This window comes from Ictidomys tridecemlineatus, chromosome 1, assembly GCF_052094955.1.
Source record: "Ictidomys tridecemlineatus isolate mIctTri1 chromosome 1, mIctTri1.hap1, whole genome shotgun sequence".
NCBI classification, from domain to species: Eukaryota; Metazoa; Chordata; class Mammalia; order Rodentia; family Sciuridae; genus Ictidomys; species Ictidomys tridecemlineatus.
The window spans coordinates 180,557,893-180,579,005 of NC_135477.1; the positions used below are offsets into that span (position 1 = coordinate 180,557,893).

At 37.0% G+C, this 21,113-nt stretch overlaps 1 protein-coding gene across 6 annotated transcripts in view; it reads left to right on the forward strand.

The window, feature by feature from the left end:
* Ranbp17 (RAN binding protein 17) overlaps nucleotides 1-21,113 on the forward strand; it is a 285,238-nt gene that overhangs the window by 48,392 nt on the left and 215,733 nt on the right. For all 6 annotated transcript variants that reach the window (XR_013440033.1, XM_078052377.1, XM_078052392.1 and 3 more), the window contains one exon: nucleotides 6,316-6,421. Coding sequence is in view for 5 of the 6 variants with exons in the window: in XM_078052377.1 (XP_077908503.1) it covers nucleotides 6,316-6,421 (106 nt within the window). In the remaining variant the exon portion in view is untranslated. The remainder of the gene's footprint in view (nucleotides 1-6,315; nucleotides 6,422-21,113) is intronic.

Sequence of the window (21,113 nt, forward strand, 5' to 3'; positions counted from 1 at the left end):
CTCACAATGCAAAATGCATTCAGTCTATCTCCAAGAGTTCCTATAATTTAACTGTTCCAGTATTGCCTAGATGTCCAAGTCCAAAGTCTCATCTGAGACTCAAGGCAAATTCTTGTCTTTTAGCTCTTGTAAAGATCAAAAGCTTGAAGCTAGAGTTGTGGCTTGGTGGTGAGCTCTTGCTTAGCATGCATGAGGCACTGGGTTCAATTGTCAACATCGCATATAAATAAATAAAAGTCCATTGACAACTGAAAAATATTTTTAAAAAAGTCTAAAGTTCATGACATATATCCCAAATACAATGGCACAGTAAACATTTTCATTCTAAGATAGAGGAAGATGGGCTTAAAGGGAATGAGACCCAAAGATGACCAAAACTCAGTGGGGCAAAGTCTGTAGCTTCATTATCCAGCATCTGGGGTGCATGGTAGTAAGATGTGATCTTCAAGGACTTGTGAAGCCCGTTCCTACATCCTTGCTGGTTGCAGTTCACATGACCTCTCTCTTAGGTTGGTTCTAACTGCAGCCAGAAGCTTCCCTTGTGTTACTGGAATCTCTTAATCCCTGGGAGCTGCATTCAAGCTTCTGCTTCCCTCTCACAGCTTTACACATTAATCTTTCAGGCCACCTCCAGTGATTCTGACCCTACCATGTGTTGCCTGGCTTGTAGACTTTTGAAATCTTGGTGAAAGTCTCCATGACCCTTTAACCCTAGCATTCTGTGTTCCTGCAGAACCAACACCATGTGGGTGATGTCAAGGTCCACTGCCACCTTGAACAGTAGCCAGTCCCCTTGTCCCATGGCAGCAGCATCCCAAATGCCTGGGCAGCTGAGCACTATGAAACAAAATCTGTGGAAACAACTTCCTAGCAGGGTTCCCTGCTAGGAGGAAGTTTTCTGTTTCCACACTCTTGAGTTTTTGATAGGTGTGGTCTTGTTGATTCCTGAGGTGCCCTTCAGGCATACGTCCTATCATGTCTATGCAGAGTACTTAGCTTCTCCAAAAAACTCTTCAATAGCTGTAATTTCTTAGCCCCAGTTCACATGGGCATCTTCTCTGGCCAGACTACAAGTTTTCAAATCATTCCTCTTGGCTTTTCACAGTAAACCTGGTTAAAAGCCATCAGCAATACTCATACCACGATCTGAATGCTTTATTGCCTTGAAATTTCCTCTGACAGATTAATTAGTAATTCACACAAAAGTCTCAGGACATAGGCAGAATGCAGACAGATTCTTTGCCAGGTGGTAATGTGTGGCCACAAGTTCAATTCCAAGTTGAGTCATCATTCCCCTCTGAAACCTCCTGAGCACAGTCTTTACTGTTCGCATTCCTGTAAGCATTCTGGGGAACTCCTACCTGAATTGCCCATCAGACTGTTTACAACATTCTAAGGCTTCTCTAGCCTGCTTCTTTAAACTTTCTCAAATTCCTCCAATGGGCCAGTTCCAAATGCTTGAGAACCACATGGTCAGGTACCAGTTTTTGTGTTAAGTCAGCTTTCCATTGCTGTTGACTCAAAACATATAACAAGAACAACTTAGAAGGTGAAGTTTATTTTGGGCCCAAATTTCAGAGGTTTAGTCCATGGTTGGAGGGGCACCTCATATCCGAAGCATAACGTGTCTGGGGGTGGGGTGGATAAGAGCACCTAAAATCTTCCCTCAGCAATTTTCAGTGTACAGTATTATTAACTATGGTCTCCTTGCTGTGTGTTGGATCTCTAGATGCTCTCATCCCATGTAACTGGCAAGTCTGTACCTTTTGACCTAATCTCTCTCCTCCCTGCCTCTGGTAACCACCAGGGTGTGTGTGTGTGTGTGTGTGTGTGTGTGTGTGTGTGTGTGTCCGTGTCCCCACCCCCTACCACATTTATTTTAAATTCCTAGTATAAATGAGACCTTGCAGTAGTTTTCTTTCTGTGTCTGGCTTATTTCTCAAAATAACTAATTAATTTTTTTTTTAAATTTCTGAACACTTTTAGTCTAAAATTGTTGAGGTTTAGGGAATGGTTTAATGTGTGTAAGAAATACCATATTATCCAGCTAAATACCAAGATTATATTTGATAGCTTCGTACTAGTGCTTTTATATATTATTGTTCATTTCTAATACTAATTTTAGCTCAGCATAAGTTTCTAAGTTTTAATATCTACTTTTCAGTTCCATAAACCATTACTTCCCAAACAAAGAAAATGTAATATACACTCTTATTTCTCTAAATAAATCAATTTTCATTCAAAACTTACCATAAATTTAGAAAAAAGTCCTTTTAAACTAATTAAATGCATTGACATTCTTTGATATTTAAGGCTTAATTTCAAGGTCATAATAAAATGAATTAAGCAACAAACATTTAAATTTTGAGAAATTCATTGGTCGGTCTGCCATTGCAGAAGTCAGGTTCAATTTCTTAGGCATGAAGTTTCTGCTCCCATTTCACTCTCCCTCATACATATTTATATTGAATTATATCTACCATATAACATGACATACAATAGGTACTAAGTCAGTTTTTTCTGAATGTTTTCTTCTTGGATTTTTTTTTTTTCATTTTAAAGGGTTGTTTGCAGACAGCATTAAGAAAGCATAGATAGCTAATTATAACTGGCTTTTGTTATAATAGACTTTTGAAAAAGAGGAAAGAACTTAAAAATTCTTAAATATTGCATAACTCCACTGCTTAGTGTACAGTAACTACTATGTAAATGTTGTTATTTTTAGCAGTAATAAAACTTGTTTTAGGACAACTGACATTTAAAAATCTCAGTGGATAAATATAAAAGTGAGATGATTATTTATATTTATATTATATTTTCACTTCAAGAAATAATTTATAGCAGAGTATTTTAAAAATAGTGAAACCCTTAGGGTAATAAAACATTACATTCACCAAAAATTATGCTTGCCATATTTCAGGCTCACTCCATTATAGAAAGCGTGTAACATGTTCCTCACACATTTGTAGTATACTCTAGTGACAGTGATATCCAGCATTCTGAAAAGTACAGCTGATTCTTGTTATTTGGTAGTCATAGTCTGTAGAGTCACTGTGAACACTGAATTAGCCAATACTGAACCACTGCTCCTGTGGGCCTCTGATCATGACATTTGGAACGCATACCCTTGTCTTATGTGTGTTTCTATTAAAGATACCTTTTAAAAAACAAATTGTTGGTGCTTTAGTATTAAACTCACAGCCAAGAGCACGGTGGTGACTCAAGCCTGAGCAAAGCTTATGGGACACATACATGCTATACTTAAAACACATAGCAGGCTTTGTTCAGTTAGGAACGCTACATAGCACTGAAGTGTGACACTTGTCCATCGCAAACAATGAAGTCACCAGCAAAAAACTAAAAATGTGAGAGTTATGATGAATAGACCCCGAAAAGAAGACTTGTCTGTAGTGTGAAGCTGAAGCAAGAAGGCAGAGTGTCACTGTGTTCACCTGTTCAGTGTTTCAGATTGAACTCAGAATCTTCACTGCTTGTCACATGTCAGAATTCTGTATTGGTTTTGGGGTTGCAAATAAGTTTTACCAAATAAATTCTCAAATAATGGAATCTACATCCAATGAGGATCAATTGTATTACATCTTTGATTGACTATGCTTTGAGATTAAGCAGTAGAAATATAATCACCATTAACAGTCATTTTTAATAATGAGTATATTTTAATATTTTTCAGAACTGATATTAACTTTTCTCTCATGTTATATTTTCTGGGTAATGATTTCTTAACTCATGACCCTTGTCTGTAGATAGCTACGGGCCCAGGCACTGTTCTAGGCTCTGGAGATGCAATAGAAAACTCAATATATAAAAATATGTGATCACGTATGTTTTCCATTCCATTAGAATAGGCAGGTAATGATGCAAGATAAATATATAAAATACAAATCAGGTTAGAAAGCCATTAGTACTAAGAACAAAATTATAAAATCTAGCAAGGAAGGAGTAAATGGATACCTGGAGGGTTGTGTTCTGGTGATCTTTTGTCACTACTTGGTGACTTGTCAAACAACAATTTGTTTTATTATCTCTGAATTTCTGGACATGAATAAATCTCAGATGCATTGTTTTCTTTGGGATGTCTCAGATACTGTAATCAGATGACAACTGGGGCTGGAGTCACCTGAATTCTTCTTTACTCACCATTTTGGTGTCAGGACTGGAATGCTTAGATTTAGATGTAAGAGTTAAGACTATATAACCCTTAGAAGAAAGCAGAGGAGTAGGTCATGATTTGTGTTTAGGGAGAATCATGATTTTGTTTCTTAGGACACCAAAATGGGCAACAAAAAAAAAAAAATTGGACTACATCAAAATTTAAAAATTTTGTGGTTCACTGAACATCATCAAGAAAGTGAAAACTAACCCCAAAATGGTAGAAAATATTTATATGTAATAACTCGGAAAGGGCTTATATCTAGAATATATATAAAGAACTTTTATGACAATATTAAATGTTCAAACAGTGTGATGTTATTCAGTTATAAAAAATAATGAAATATTGATGCATGTTGGAATCTGGCTGGGTGAATCTTGAAAATAAGCTAAGTGATCCTACGCATGAAATGTGTGGAATGGGAAAAGAATAAAGAAATGTAAAGTAGCTTAGTGGTTGCTTAGGGTGAAGCCAGGGCAGAAAGCATAGTGACTCCAATGACTATGGGATTTAGTTTGAGAGATGAAAATATTCCATATTGTATTGTGGCAGTGGGGTTCACAGTGGGGTACGAATCCACTGTAGAGCATCGGATTTTATGCTTTAGATATATTCATTGTATGGTATGTGAATGATATTTCAGTAAAGTTCATTTTTAAAAAGGTGATAGAGGGACTGGGGTTGTGGCTCAGTGTAAAGCGCTCGCCTAGCATGTGCGAGGCCCTGGGTTCAATTCTCAGCACCATATTCAAATAAGTAAACAAAATAAAGATATTAAAAAAATTATATATTTTTTTAAAAAAGGTGATAGATTCATGGGCTGGAGATGCTTAGTAGACCAAAGGGTTGTTGAAGTAAAAAAATTTATCCTTGGAGAGATTGAAATCAGTAGTGATTATGATAGAAGTGTTGCTGGAAAGAGTGACAGTGAGCCAGGAACCAATACCTTCAAAAGGAGTAATAATTTGAAGAATAGTTGATAATTGCATCAGTAGTGCCTGTGTTTGATGATAGACATGTAAAGCTTAGTGCTTTTGCTATGGGGAGAGGGAGAATATTCTCAAGGTAGAAGTGAGGAACCTGAAAAATTCCCATGGCGTATTTAGGGCCCAGGACACAGGAGGTTTGGCAGAGAATGCAGTGCTCTAGAGGACATGTCACTAGGGGATATCAGACATTGTTGTAAACTTTTATGTTTCCACAGAACACTTCTGCAGTACATAAGATAACTTTCGAATACTTGGGCTTTCATTTTGGTAGCTTTTTGATTGTTACACATATAATGGAACTAGAGTCTGTTTTCTGATGATTACTTTATCCCCTCAGTGCTTTACTCCTCAGTCTATTGCACAGTGCTGATATACAGACTGCACAGTTAGTTGATCTTCATTTGTTCAGTTTTTTGTGATAGAGAGGATGTAGATGCTTGTCCCTTTTGGCTGCCCTAAAGTAAGACTTGCAAAAACTGAAGGTGTTGCCATTTGCATCACTACTTAATCCTCTGCTGTTGTTGGCCTTAAGATTGGCTCAGTGGTAAAATAGTGTGAATGGTACACTGAAAACGTTGGAATTTTAAAAATCATACGTAAAAATACAAAGGGAGTGAATTTATCACCACTATTATGTTCCAAGTACAAGTAGCTTCAAAATGATGGGACTGGTGCCATTGTGACGTTGACCATTCAGAAAAGATGCTGGTCATTGAGTTATGATAGTATTTCCTGACTGAATAAAAGCTTTGGTCCTAAACATTGCATTTATTGTTTTGTTATCAAATTTACTTTTTTCATAAGTCTTCATGGTAACTTGTACAAAATCATAGCAAATTGTTAGAGTTGAGATTCAGAAGTCATTTTATCTGGTTCTAAAATCTGTACCATGTTCACAGTTACACTTCCTTGATAAAACCCAGCTTTCTACTTTTCTGTAAAGAAGTGAGTTCATGGGCCAGGGACATAGAGTACTTGTCTAGCATGTGTGTCAGCTCTGGTTCAATCCCCTGTACCACCAAAACAAGAGTGAATTTATAATAGCTGATAACTTGTGTGGAAAAAGAGGTAGTTTGCCAATTTTGTAATTTTTGGAAAAATAACCTTATTTCTATCAATAGCTCCTAAATGTTTTTCTTTTTTGTATTTTATCAGGACGTCTTGCATGGCTCGTTTATTTAGTTGGGACAGTTGTAGGAGGAAGATTAACATATACCAGTACAGATGAGCATGATGCTATGGATGGAGAGTTATCCTGTAGGTAAGTATTGGTCATGTACCTACAGAAATCAAGAGTTAAGAAATTAGTCATTGAGTTAGTATTATGTGCTAAAGCATTTTGAGAAACGTGTTAGTTTCCTTGCTCTTGCGGACAAAAACCAAGATTTAGGGGTTAAGCAATTTAAGAAGTCAAATCTCCAGTAAGTAATTTTTTTAGACATTTGTTGCAGCAGTGTGTTGAAGATGTAGGTTGCTTTTGCTCTTTAGGACCTGATAAAGCTACAAAATTGATATGTATTGGGATCATGCGAATGATGGTTCTGGATTCCTCCTAGCACCACGTAAAGACAAATAAAGGCATTGAGTCCATATACAACTAAAAAAAAATAAAGAATTAAATAAGTTAATATTTTTAAAATACTTAGAGCATTGCCTTGCAAACAGTGATGTATTATACATACACGTACATCTTTAGATAAAATATACTGTGAACATTTAACATAGACTTAAAATATTATAAACTGTACCATAATTTAAATAGACCCGGGCTTTTGGAACTTTAGACTGTTTCTGTTTTTCCTTATTATAAATTGCTTTCAGGTATGTTGTTTCATTCATCTTTGTGTGAATTGAAAGAATTTCATTAGAGTTCATTCTGGAAAGCTGAACAGCTAGTCAAGAGAGTATGTAGCTTCTTACAGACTTGCAGTACATATGACCAGATGGCCTTCTGTACATGTTGAACAGCTCTAATGTGAAAATCCAAAGTCCAGAATGCTCCAAAATCTGAAACTAAGTGCCAGCATGACACACAGTTTTAGATTTTATTGGAGCATTTTGGATTTTCAGGTTAGGAATGCTTATTCCATAGTGTCTACAAAAATTACAAAATCCAAATAACCCTGAAATCTGAAATGCTTCTGGTTTTTTTTTTGGATAAGATATACCTAGCCTATGCAAGTTTATCCTCTGAACCCAAAGGCTATGAGAGTTATCAGTTTCATCAGTTGAATGCCAGATAATAGGCTTCTTACTGTTGTCAGTTTTATGTAACCAATGTCTTTTTTTTGGCTGGGGAGTAGATGGGAGAGGAGTGGGGATTGAACCCCAGGATGCTTTACTACTTACTACCCCAGGATGGTTTTTTTTTTTTTTAAGTTTGAAACAGGTTTCACTAAGTTTCTGAGGAGCTTGCTAAGTTGCTGAGGCTAGCCTCGAACTTGCAGTCCTCTTGTTTTAGTGTTCTGAGTTGATGGAGTGTTAGTCGTGTGCATGATGCCTAGCACAAATGTTTTGTTTTAATTTATTTTTCTTTGGCTACTAGTGGTGTCAGCTAATATTTTCTACTCCTATTTTGCCATTTATATTTGTGGTTTTTTTATGTTAACTGTATTATTTATCTGATATTCTTTGGCAATTATCTTTTCTAGTTTATTTGTAATAAACAATTCAGTATAAAAGATCTCAATATTCTGCTATTCAGAATATTGGTGTTAACCAGTTAATACCAATTCCACCTTCTAGTGGTTTGAAATATCATCATATTTTATGCAAAATTCTTGTGTATTTTTACCAGTGGTCTTCAGGAAAAGGAAGGAGCTGTGGAATGAAACTGATCAGACTGTCCTGTGTACACGTATGAATACACCACAGTGAATTCCACCTTTGTGTATATCTATGATGCACTAATTAAAAAAAAAAAAACTACAAACAACTAGAAGGAAGTCTGGTAGAATTCAGGAAAGGGGACAGGAAGAGGGAGGAGGGAAGGGAAAGGGAAAGTCCTGAGGTCTAAACTGGAGTAAATTAAATTGCATGCTTCAATAGTATGTCAGAATGAGCCCCAATAATATGTGTAACTGTAACGCACTAACAAATAAAAATAAATTCCTTGTGTCTTTTTCCAGGCCTTTCAATGCTGTCACCCTAGTAAAGTCCTTAAAACCGTTACACCTGGTTGATATTCTCTCTCATAATTATACTAAATATATTCCTAAGTGTTTAAATTATTGTAATTTTGAATACAAATTTTATTTTCATTCCATACCTTTTTCAACGTTTAAATTATCTTTAATAACTTTGAACCTGAATAGACATAAATATTTTTAGTTATCTTAAAGATTTATTATTTCCTATATCAAATTGAGTTATTTGAAAATATGAATAATAAGTGTTTGAGGCTTTCTTAAAATGCTTTAGTTAATTTTTTTTTTGGCAGTGAAAAGATATTTAATTTCTTGAGTAATTTAGGAAAGTAAGCTGAATCAGCATTGAGATGTTTTTTACCAATTTGAAGGACTAGTTTGAGGAGAATCAATAATGATACAAAGGGGTGGGGCAGTGGAAAAGAAGATCGGGATTCTTTGGAGAATATCATGAAAACTGTGGCCACCCAGAAAAATGATTACATACAGATACACTCATCATTTCATATCCTATAAAAATGATATATTTATTCTCATTTTAATAGCTCAGAAAATTAAGGGCTCAGAGAGAGATTAAATGATTTGTTCAAGGCTTCTCTGTCCAAAGGATTTGTTCCAGAATTAAAATACTGCTCTTCTGACTTTAAATCTGCTTCTCTGATTCCTCCATTCTGGACTGCTCTACTCTTCAGACTTTGTACACTCCAGAGTTGATTAAAACTGCTTAGGTGGGCCTTTCTACTCTTAAAATCTGGTATTGCCATAGCAAATATTCTAGCCTATATAGAATAATTATTTAATGAGCATTTGCAGATAATATTTAAATTTTATTTGTGGCAAATTCTGGTGTTGTTAAATACTATCATTTCATTACTTATCTACAGAAGTCTATATGAAGTTGTATATTTTGGTAATGATTAGGTCATTTTTTTTAAGTGACTTATGACTTTATTTTCTGCCAATCTTTTTTTTTTTTTTTAAATTTCACAGAAGCACAAAATCATTTAGGCTGAAGTTAAAACTTGCTTCTCTTATCACACGTTGCTTGAGCTTTGAACTTGGAAGCGGAATACTGGGATGAAAGTTCTTTTTTTTTTCTTTTTTTTTTTTATTGTTGATTGTTCAAAACATTACGTACGTAGTTCTTGATATATCATATTTCACACTTTGTTTCAAGTGGGTTATGAACTCCCATTTTTACCCCGTATACAGATTGCAGAATCACATCAGTTACACTTCCATTGATTTACATATTGCCATACTCGTCTGTTGTATTCTGCTGCCTTTCCTATCCTCTACTATCCCCCCTCCCCTCCCCTCTTCTCTCTCTACCCCCTCTACTGTAATTCATTTTTCCCCCTTGTATTATTTTTCCCTTTCCTCTCACTTCCTCTTGTATGTAATTTTGTATAACCCTGAGGGTCTCCTTCCATTTCCATGCAATTTCCCTTCTCTCTCCCTTTCCCTCCCACCTCTCATCCCTGTTTAATGTTAGTCTTCTTCTCATGCTCTTCTTCCCTACTCTGTTCTTAGTTACTCTCCTTATATCAAAGAAGACATTTGGCATTTGTTTTTTAGGGATTGGCTAGCTTCACTTAGCATAATCTGCTCTAATGCCATCCATTTCCCTCCAAATTCTATGATTTTGTCATTTTTTAATGCAGATTAATACTCCATTGTGTATAAATGCCACATTTTTTTTATCCATTCGTCTATTGAAGGGCATCTAGGTTGCTTCCACAGTCTTGTTATTGTGAATTGTGCTGCTATGAACATCGATGTAGCAGTGTCCCTGTAGCATGCTCTTTTTAGGTCTTTAGGGAATAGACCCAGAAGGGGAATAGCTGGGTCAAATGGTGGTTCCATCCCCAGCTTTCCAAGAAATCTCCATACTGCTTTCCAAATTGGCTGCACCAATTTGCAGTCCCACCAACAATGTACAAGTGTACCCTTTTCCCCACATTGTCGCCAGCACTTGTTGTTGTTTGACTTCGTAATGGCTGCCAATCTTACTGGAGTGAGATGGTATCTTAGGGTGGTTTTGATTTGCATTTCTCTGACTGCTAGAGATGGTGAGTATTTTTTCATGTACTTGTTGATTGATTGTATGTCCTCCTTTGAGAAGTGTCTGTTCAAGTCCTTGGCCCATTTGTTGATGGGATTATTTGTTATCTTATTGTCTAATTTTCTGAGTTCTTTATATACTCTGGATATTAGGGCTCTATCTGAAGTGTGAGGAGTAAAGATTTGTTCCCAGGATGTAGGCTCCCTATTTACCTCTCTTATTGTTTCTTTTGCTGAGAAAAAACTTTTTAGTTTGAGTAAGTCCCATTTGTTGATTCTAGATATTAACTCTTGTGCTATGGGTGTCCTATTGAGGAATTTGGTGCCCGACCCCACAGTATGTAGGTCGTAGCCAGCTTTTTCTTCTATCAGATATTGTGTCTCTGATTTGATATCAAGCTCCTTGATCCATTTTGATTTAACTTTTGTGCATGGCGAGAGAAAGGGATTCAGTTTCATTTTGTTGCATATGGATTTCCAGTTTTCTCAGCACCATTTGTTGAAGCTGCTATCCTTCCTCCATTGCATGCTTTTAGCCCCTTTATCAAATATAAGAAAGTTGTAGTTTTGTGGGTTGGTTTCTGTGTCCTCTATTCTGTACCATTGGTCCACCCGCCTGTTTTGGTACCAGTACCATGCTGTTTTTGTTACTATTGCTCTGTAGTATAGTTTGAAGTCTGGTATCATTATACCACCTGATTCACACTTCCTGCTTAGCATTGTTTTTGCTATTCTGGGTCTTTTATTTTTCCATATGAATTTCATGATTGCTTTCTCTATTTCTACAAGAAATGCTGTTGGGATTTTGATTGGCATTACATTAAATCTATAGAGAACTTTTGGTAATATCGCCATTTTGATGATGTTAGTTCTGCCTATCCATGAACAGGGTATATTTTTGCATCTTCCAAGATCTTCAATTTCTCTCTTTAGGGTTCTGTAGTTTTCATTGTATAAGTCTTTCAACTCTTTTGTTAGGTTGATTCCCAAGTATTTTATTTTTTTTGAGGATATTGTGAATGGAGTGGTTGTCCTCATTTCCGTTTCAGAGGATTTGTCGCTGATATACAGGAATGCCTTTGATTTATGCGTGTTGATTTTATATCCTGCCACTTTGCTGAATTCGTTTATTAGCTCTAATAGTTTCTTTGTAGACCCTTTTGGGTCTGCTAGGTATAGAATCATGTCATCAGCAAATAGTGATAATTTAAGTTCTTCTTTTCCTATTTTTATGCCTTTAATTTCTTTCATCTGTCTAATTGCTCTGGCCAGTGTTTCAAGAACTATGTTGGACAGAAGTGGTGAGAGAGGGCATCCCTGTCTTGTTCCAGATTTTAGAGGGAATGCCTTCAATTTTTCTCCATTCAGAATGATGCTAGCCTGAGGCTTAGCATAGATTGCTTTTACAATGTTGAGGTATGTTCCTGTTATCCCTAGTTTTTCTAGAGTTTTGAACATAAAGGGATGCTGTACTTTGTCGAATGCTTTTTCCGCATCTATCGAGATGATCATATGGTTCTTATTTTTAAGTCTATTGATGTGGTGAATAACATTTATTGATTTCCGTATATTGAACCAGCCTTGCATCCCAGGGATGAATCCTACTTGATCATGGTGCACAATTTTTTTGATATGTTTTTGTATCCGGTTCGCCAGAATTGTATTGAGGATTCTTGCATCTAGGTTCATTAGAGATATTGGTCTGTAGTTTTCTTTCTTTGAAGTGTCTTTGTCTGGTTTAGGAATCAGAGTGATGTTGGCCTCGTAGAATGAATTTGGAAGTTCTCCCTCTTTTTCTATTTCCTGAAATAGCTTGAAAAGTATTGGTATTAGTTCCCCTTTAAAGGTTTTGTAAAACTCTGCTGTATACCCATCCGGTCCTGGGCTTTTCTTAATTGGTAGTCTTTTGATGGTTTCTTCTATTTCCTCAATTGATATTGGTCTGTTTAGGTTGTCTATATCCTCCTGACTCAATCTGGGCAGATCATATAACTTAAGAAATTTATCGATGCCTTCACTATCTTCTATTTTATTGGAGTATAAGGATTCAAAATAATTTCTTATTATCTTCTGTATTTCTGAAGTGCTGTTGTGATATTGCCTTTTTCATCCTGTATGCTAGTAATTTGAGTTCTCTCTCTTCTCTTCATTAGCATGGCTAAGGGTCTTTCGATCTTATTTATTTTTTCAAAGAACTAACTTTTAGTTTTATCAATTTTTTCAATTGTTTCTTTTGTTTCGATTTCATTAATTTCAGCTCTGATTTTAATTATTTCTTGCCTTCTACTTCTTTTGCTGTTGTTTTGCTCTTCTTTTTCTAGGATTTTGAGATGAAGTGTGAGATCATTTATTTGTTGGTTTTTTCTTTTTTTAAGGAATGAACTCCAAGCAAGGAATTTTCCTCTTAGAACTGCTTTCAATGTGTCCCATAGATTCCGATATGTTGTGTCTGTGTTTTCATTTATCTCTAAGAATTTTTTAATTTCCTCCTTGATGTCTTCTATAACATATTGATCATTTAGTAACCTATTGTTCATTCTCCAAGTGATGCATGATTTTTCCTTCCTTCTTTTATCCTTGATTTTCAGTTTTATTCCATTATGATCAGATAAGATGCATGGTATTATCTCTACTCCTTTATATTGTCTAAGAGTTGCCCTGTGACATAATATATGATCTATTTTTGAGAAGGATCCATTTGCTGCTGAGAAAAAAGTGTAACTGCTTTTTGTTGGGTGGTATATTCTATATATGTCAATTAAGTCTAGGTTATTAATTGTGTTATTGAGTTCTATAGTTTCCTTATTCAACTTTTGTTTGGAAGATCTGTCCAGTGGTGAGAGAGGTGTGTTGACGTCTCCCATGATTATTGTATGATGGTCTATTAGACTCTTGAACTTGAGAAGAGTTTGTTTGATGAACATAGCTGCACCATTGTTTGGGGCATATATATTTATGATTGTTATGTCTTGTTGGTGTATGGTTCCCTTGAGCAGTATGTAGTGTCCCTCTTTATCCCTTTTGATTAACTTTGGCTTGAAATCTATTTTATTTGATATGAGTATGGACACTCCTGCTTGTTTCCGAAGTCCATATGAGTGATATGATTTTTCCCATCCTTTCACCTTCAGTCTATGTATGTCTTTTCCTATCAAATGCGTCTCCTGTAGGCAGCATATTGTTGGGTCATGTTTTGTGATCCATTCTACTAGCCTGTGTCTCTTAATTGGTGAGTTTAAGCCATTAACATTTAGGGTTATTATTGAGATATGGGTTGTTCTTCCAGCCATATTTGTTTATTAATGTTACTAAACATGGTTTGTTTTCCTCTTTGATTATTTTTCCCCCCTTTACTGTACTACCTCCCACTGTTGGTTTTCATTGTTATTTTCCATTTCCTCTTCCTGTAATGTTTTGCTGAGGATTTTTTGGAGAGATGGCTTTCTAGCTGCAAATTCTTTTAACTTTTGTTTATCATGGAAGGTTTTAATTTCATCTTCCATCCTGAAGCTTAATTTTGCTGGATACACAATTCTTGGTTGGAACCCATTTTCTTTCAGTGTTTGAAATATGTTATTCCAGGATCTTCTAGCTTTCAGAGTCTGTGTTGAGAGATCAGCTGTTATCCTGATTGGTTTACCTCTAAATGTAATCTGCTTCCTTTCTCTTGTAGCTTTTAAAATTCTCTCCTTATTCTGTATGTTGGGCATCTTCATTATAATGTGTCTAGGTGTGGATCTCTTATGATTTTGCACATTCGGCGTCCTTTAGGCTTCTAGGATTTTGGATTCTCTCTCATTCTTCAAGTCTGGGAAGTTTTCTCATATTATTTCATTGAATAGATTGCTCATTCCTTTGGTTTGGACCTCTATACCTTCCTGTATCCCAATGACTCTTTATGTTATCCCATATTTCTTGGATATTCTGCTCATGGTTTCTTAACAGTCTTGCTGAGCTGTCTGTGTTCTTTTCAAGTTGAAATACTTTGTCTTCATTGTCTGATGTTCTATCTTCTCAGTGTTCTACTCTGCTGGTAGTATTCTCAATTGAGTTTTTAAGTTGGTTTATTGCTTCCTGCATTTCTAGGATTTCTGTTTGTTTGTTTTTTATAACCTCTATCTCCCTAAATAGTTGATCTTTTGCTTCCTGGATTTGTTTATGTAATTCATTGTTGAAGTGATCTTTCATTGTCTGATTTTGCTGTCTAATGTCTTCCTTGAGACTCCAGATCATCTGAAGCATCTATATCCTGAATTCTTTATCTGACATTCCATCTGCTGCAGATATTACCTCTTCTGACGTTGAGTTGACCTGCATTGCTTGTGTTCCTTTCTTTCCTTGTCTCTTCATATTGTTCGCGTTTCTTTCTGATTGGTGAAACTGTTGTGTTATTGAATTTTTTCCCTATATATTTGTATTGCTCTTGTATAGTTGCAAAGTCTCCCGCACAGTTGCGGGCGGCGCCTCTGCTTCTCCTCCAATTGGGGCAATGTGCCTACCACACTGGCAGGCCGCTGGGCCTGTACTGCTGATTGGTAGCAGGTCTGCCTACCTTGCAAGCGTGGGCAGCGGCTCTGCCCCTCTGCAGGCCGCTGGGCCTGTTCTGCCGGTGGGTGGCAGGTCCGCCTACCATGCAGGCCCAGGCAGCGGCTCTGCCCCTCCGCGGGTCGCTGGGCCTGTTCTGTCTGTTGGTTGCAAGTCTGGCCTGTTCTGTTGGTGGTTGCAGTTCTGCCTACCTTGCAGGCGCGGGGGGAGGGGGCGGCTCTGCCCCTCAGCAGGCCACTCGCTTTAGTTCATTTTTAACCGACTAAAAAATTTGCTTTTGTATCATCTTTTAAGATGGTATTACATATTTATTGAAATGGCCACTACATATTCTTTTGGTTGTAGTTTGAATTTTTGAAAAAATGCTTTTGTCACTAAGTAGGGGAGTATATACACTGTCAGTTTTTCTGAGAAAATATGTAATAGAAAATAAAGCAAATATACATTTGCAAATTAGTAAATAATCATTTTTTCCTTAAACAGCAAACATATTTAAATAAGATTTATTTTGTATAAGCCTGCGTTACCTAGAAAACAGTTAGGAAAAGCTTATGGGCTTTATTGTAAGTGGGCATTAATGAACATTTTTCAGAAAGGAATAGTAGAACAGGGAAAATAGGGGAGATAGTAGAAGACAAATGCAGTCAATTCATTATTCCACATTGTGTTTTTGTGAATTCGCCTATTTGATAAATGTGTTTGTCACACCTGAGTCAGTCTGCAAGGTGCCTTTGCTGTCCTGTGCAGGTGGGACAGAGTTTGCATAAAGTCAGTCCTCTGCATTGTTGCTTCAGCTTTCATGGTCCAAACAAGTGTCCCTTTGCAGTTCAGTTGGTGCCACATACATCATATTTTCGTGCTCTTTGTTTGCTCTTATTGTTTACCCAACTGTAGTACTGCTCCGTGTTTCTAAAGAACACTGAGAAAATTCCTGAGCTGGAGAAGCTTCATTCACACCCAAGTTCAATGTTAGCAAATCAACATTATATGTTAAATATGGTATCCTTAAGCAGTAAAACAAAAAAGGTCATGATCTGTTGACAAAAATGCAGTCAGATGCTAGTAGGAACCTCAGCTTCTTTTTCCCTTAGGAACAGTGATTTAGCATTCACTGATAGAGTGTTCTCAACAACTTTACAGCACACAGCTACCATGGACTTTGACAATCAACTGCGTAAGGCTGTGCATTACTGAGAAAACATAGTTGGTTGCTTGCTTTTTACAGGAATTTTCACCAGAGGCCACATTGGAACCCTGTACTTCAAAACAGCCCATGGTAGGGGCTGCTGAGGGCAAGCAATTTGTCTGTTGGCTTCTTTCTGCAACTCCTTTCTAATGGTTTACATTTTCCACTGGGGTTTCTAATTTTCCACACTTTTTAGTTGTGTTTCATGAGGAGCTACTGGGGAAGCCAGAGTTTTCTCTTGGTCCTATGGAGTTGGGACTACAGGCTGGAACTGTGATGGGTCTTCTTTCTCCCCTGGGTTGAAGATTTATAACTGCAGGAACTGTGAATCCTTACTGAGACTACAAGAAAGTACCAGGGATCAGAGATGGGTGAGAGGTGGTGGTGGGGTTTACGGATATGCAGGGTGGGCTATACAAATTCAAGGTGGGCTATGTGCTAGGACTCGCACCTTGTTTAGAACAATGTAATTGTGTCTTAGAGTATTGAGTTTCTGAATTAGGATGAGCTCATATAAAACTAAAATATCACTTTCATATGAAGAAGTTTCAGGTGACTAGAACTATAATACTGTTGGCTTCTGTATGTGGTCATGATACCTGCCCACCTCTGAGGAGGACACTGACTATTAAAAGAAGACCGCACAACTCCTGCCAAAAGTCTATGTGCTGTTTTAACATCAAAAGTTTACAATGTTATGATAATTTACAATTAAAATGGATTACTTTAGCATATTTAAATATGTTACATTAACTTGATGATTAATACATTTGTACTCAGGCCACACAAGTCCAATTGAGTTAACCTAATTTTGCTGTGATTTTAGTAGACTTTGCTATAACCGAATGTGAACCTCTTAAGATATTCCCAGGGTTTTGTCTTACCTGTCATGGATCCTCTCAGTTTGCTTCTTCCAGACTCTTTCTCTTTGGCTCTCTCTGCCCTTGTTGCTCTCCTCTGCTCATCTCAGAGTCACCTGTCATGGGTCACTGAAGACTCTGACCACTAGCTGATAGTTTAGTGCTTCTCTCAAACCCTGCTTCACGTGGGCAACTTGAGCTTCTTTCCTGGCAGGTCTCATTGCTCCCCCTTCATCTAGTCAGAAGCGCCAGGGCCTCCTGTGACACCAGCTGTCGCCCAGAGCATCCTCTGCTGCCCTGCTCCTTTCCTCCCTCTCCCATTGGTCCTCCTGCCCTTTGAGCCTCCCATTGTGTTCTGGCCTCAGAGGCCTTGCACTTGTACCTCTCCTGCTGGGAGGGCTTCTGGGTGTCCCTTCAGCACTCCTCACTTCCTTTAGTCTTCTCAGACATCTCCTTCCAAGTGGCCTCCTCCACATCCCTGTTCCGCCAGCATTCGTGCCATGCTGTGTTTCCCGAGGAGGTACCACCGCTCCACACTGTGGACCCATGCAGTAGGGAAGGAAGGAGTAGGCTTTGACGATGACATTCACTACCGGATTTTAGACCCTATAGGGCACAAACTTAACCCTAGGGGAGTTAAGGGTTTTCACTAATTTGTTGAGTGACGATAAAAGAAATTGCACACTTCTGTAGATAGGTTTCACTGTCATTGATGCGCCATTTTCAGCCTCAGTCGAGCCCACAGTGTCTCGGCATTTCTTTTTGGTTTTAGTGATTCTTGTCTTTTGGCCTCCAAACACTGGGGACGGTCTATCCCACACGCAGGTCCAGGTCAGTGGCTTAAATGAAACTCACCTCTTCTGTCTGCTCCTTACCCTGACTCCCTCCTTGTGTCTTGTCACTGTCCACTCAGTGTCCACGCCTGCATCCCAAGAGTAGTCCTCAGCTTTTCCCTTTTTCCTTTCTTTAGCATCCATGCTGCCTTCTCGTTATCCCAAGGGGTCTGCTGCCGTCTTTTACCTGGGACTGGTGCTGTAGTTTTTAAATTGGTTTCTTGCTGTGTCCTTTATGCAGCCAGAATAAATTCTCTAAAATATGGATCTGTTTATGTCAGTGCTTTGCTTTAACTTTGGGGTGACATCACGCTGATTTTCATGGATTTTCCTCCATGATTAAAAATCAGCGTGGTTTTTCAGGCTTTTCATGATCTGACACCTGCCTTTCTCCCTAGCCTTACCTCCCACCGCTTCATAGCTATATTGAACATTTTTAGGTTTTAAATTAGCTTTTTTTTTCCCCCTCAGTATGTGGCCTCATATGTTTCCTCTTTTAGTACCCTTTGCCCTGTTTCATCCTAGAATATTAGTTATCTTTGCAAATTATTTATAGCATTTATTTTAGAACTAGTTATGCTTTATTCTAATTGCTTATTTTATTGTCTTTCCTTTGATAGATTTTTGATTTCTAGAGAATTGTGTATGTGTGTGTGTGTGTGTGTGTGTGTGTGTGTGTGTGTGTGTATATATATATATATATCGCTCAGTTTGGTATTGTGAACATCTAATACACACTTGGAATTCAGTAGACCTGCAAATATTTGTTGACTTAATGCTTATTAAATTGGTAATCCAGGGGAATATAAACAAGTGTTATTCAATATCCATTTCTTTGTATTTGAAATGGTGTGGATTAAAATTCTTAAAGATTTATATTTTAATGATTTATCTTTTTTATTTCTTACAAGCTTTTTTAAACCAAAAATAATTTAAGATAAAGAAAAAAAATAGATGTAGGACTATTACATTGACATTGGGAGTGGATATTATACTTATTTGTGTGTAAAATATAAGCACTGATCTTATGCACTTGTTAGAGGTGGCTATGACTCTTTGAAGGATACCACGTCAGAAACTGTTAATTGTCCCCCATATTTCTTCTTCTCTTCATTATAGTAATAAAATACCCAAGTGTTTTGCTGGGCAAATGTCTACTCTGAATAAAGATAAGAATTACTGGCCTGTCTTGAAGGTAGATATGGTTAAGTGATTATGTTCTGCGCAGTTGGATGTTAAGTGAAAGTGCTAGATGCAATGTGTGAACTTAACAGGTGGAGCTGAAGAAGCTGTCTTAGAGTGCAGAGTGACTGCAGGCTAGTGTACCAAGAAGACAGAAGGAAACTGAGCCCCTGATGCATCACGGAGCACCAGCCAGCCTTGGACACTGCCTTGGATTTTTGCTTGAGAGAGAAATAAACATTTGTATTGCTTAAGCCATTGTTGCTTTGGATTTTAGGCACTTGCAGCTGAACCTGTACAGCTACCAAAACTCCTTTGACAAATGGATCATATACCCTCTGGGAATTCTTTCCTTCTTTCCTGCTGGGAGATGTAAATCACCAGATTAATATGAGTAATAAAGGCTGGCCAACAAATTTGTCTTTTGGTTTTACATCATCCTTGGATTTGGGAATGTGTACTATAGAAAGGAAACAAAAGTAAATATGAGAAAGTACATAGAGTAAAAAAAAAAAAAAAACTTGTGTAGAAGGGAGGTCCTACAAAGTAAAGAATTAAAAGCAAGCTATCCCTCTTTAAGTCACTTGACACGTCAACTGGATCCAGAGATGAAATTTGGTGTATGCATCTATTTTAAAATTACACCAACAATCTGCTAATTGAGCAGTACACAGACTTTAAAGTCATCTTTGTCCCTCCTCCCAAAATCAGATAAACACATCATCATGGTTACAGTAACCTACTTCTTCAGTAGGTTCCCTTTTGTAAATCTTAGCAGGGCTGAAGATAGTTGGTAAGTGAAGGGAACTTTTTTAAAGAGAGAGAATTTTTTTTTAATATTTTAAATTTTCGGTGGACACAATATCTTTGTATGTGGTGCTGAGGATCGTACCCAGGCCGCATGCATGCCAGGCTAGCGTGCTACCGCTTGAGCCACATCCCCAGCCCTGTGAAGGGAACTTTTTAAAAAGTATTTTAATATAAATACAGCAAGTGATCACTTTAAAATATATTTTCTTAACACTTTGACAACATGCACTGTTTTAAAAAAATTGATACCCTGTGACATAGACATTCTGTTTCTAGAAATCTTCATAGGGATAGATGAGAGGGCAAATATTATGTTTCGTTTAGATATATAAATTTGTGGCTCAGCAGTAGAGCGCTCACCTAGCATGGGCGGGACCCGGGTTCGATCCTCAGCACCACATAAAAATAAAGGCATTGTGTTGTGTCCATCTACACCTAATAAAATAAATATTTAAAAAAATAAGTTTACATGCAAAATAAGATTATTAAATTTTGGCAGAACCTCAATATTATCAGCCATAAAAATAGTGCCTTGTAAAATTATTTAGTAATAAGTCCAAATGTGTTATAGAGATATAAATATGAAAGATTAAAATAGTAAAATAACTCAGATTCAAGTAAGATCTTGCAGTTATACAAAATCTACAAAATAAAAAAAATTACAATATTTTCAGCATAACAAAAAGAATAAAAACTTGCGTGGGGAATTTTAAAAGCGCCATTGTCAAATTTCAGATAAATGAAAAATTATTTACAGCTTAATTATAGGCAAAAAGTCTAGTTCTCTATTTCGTAAAATTTTACAGAAATCATAAAGAAAATCTGGTAGGAAAAAAAAAATCAACCAAAAATATGCACAAATAGGTCCCAGGAAAGGACATACATATGACTTAAAAATGAAAATGTCAACCTCATATAAGACAAATATATACTAAGCCTACACCAAAATTCTATGCCATTTAGAAATGTGTTTTATAAAAATACACGTAGAATGTATTTTCAGCATTTTTGTCACAAGAAAAATTTCAATCAACTTAGTGTTTATCAGAAGGGAATGTGTCAAAATACCATGGCACACTCCTAGAATGGAACGTTAAGCAGCTGCAAAGAGAGTGAGGGAGCCTTTGTGTTTGACAGAGGACCTCCAAGACACATTGTTAAATGGAGAAAGCTAGCTCAAATCACACATAGTAGAGTGTGTGGGGGAGGGGATGTATAGTCCTTTTTCCCTTATTTGTTGGCAAGAGTATATATAGTCTTGTAAAAAGCATCCATGTTTGTAAAAACACATACTCTTAATGTGTTTGTATGCATTCTAGGAATTAGG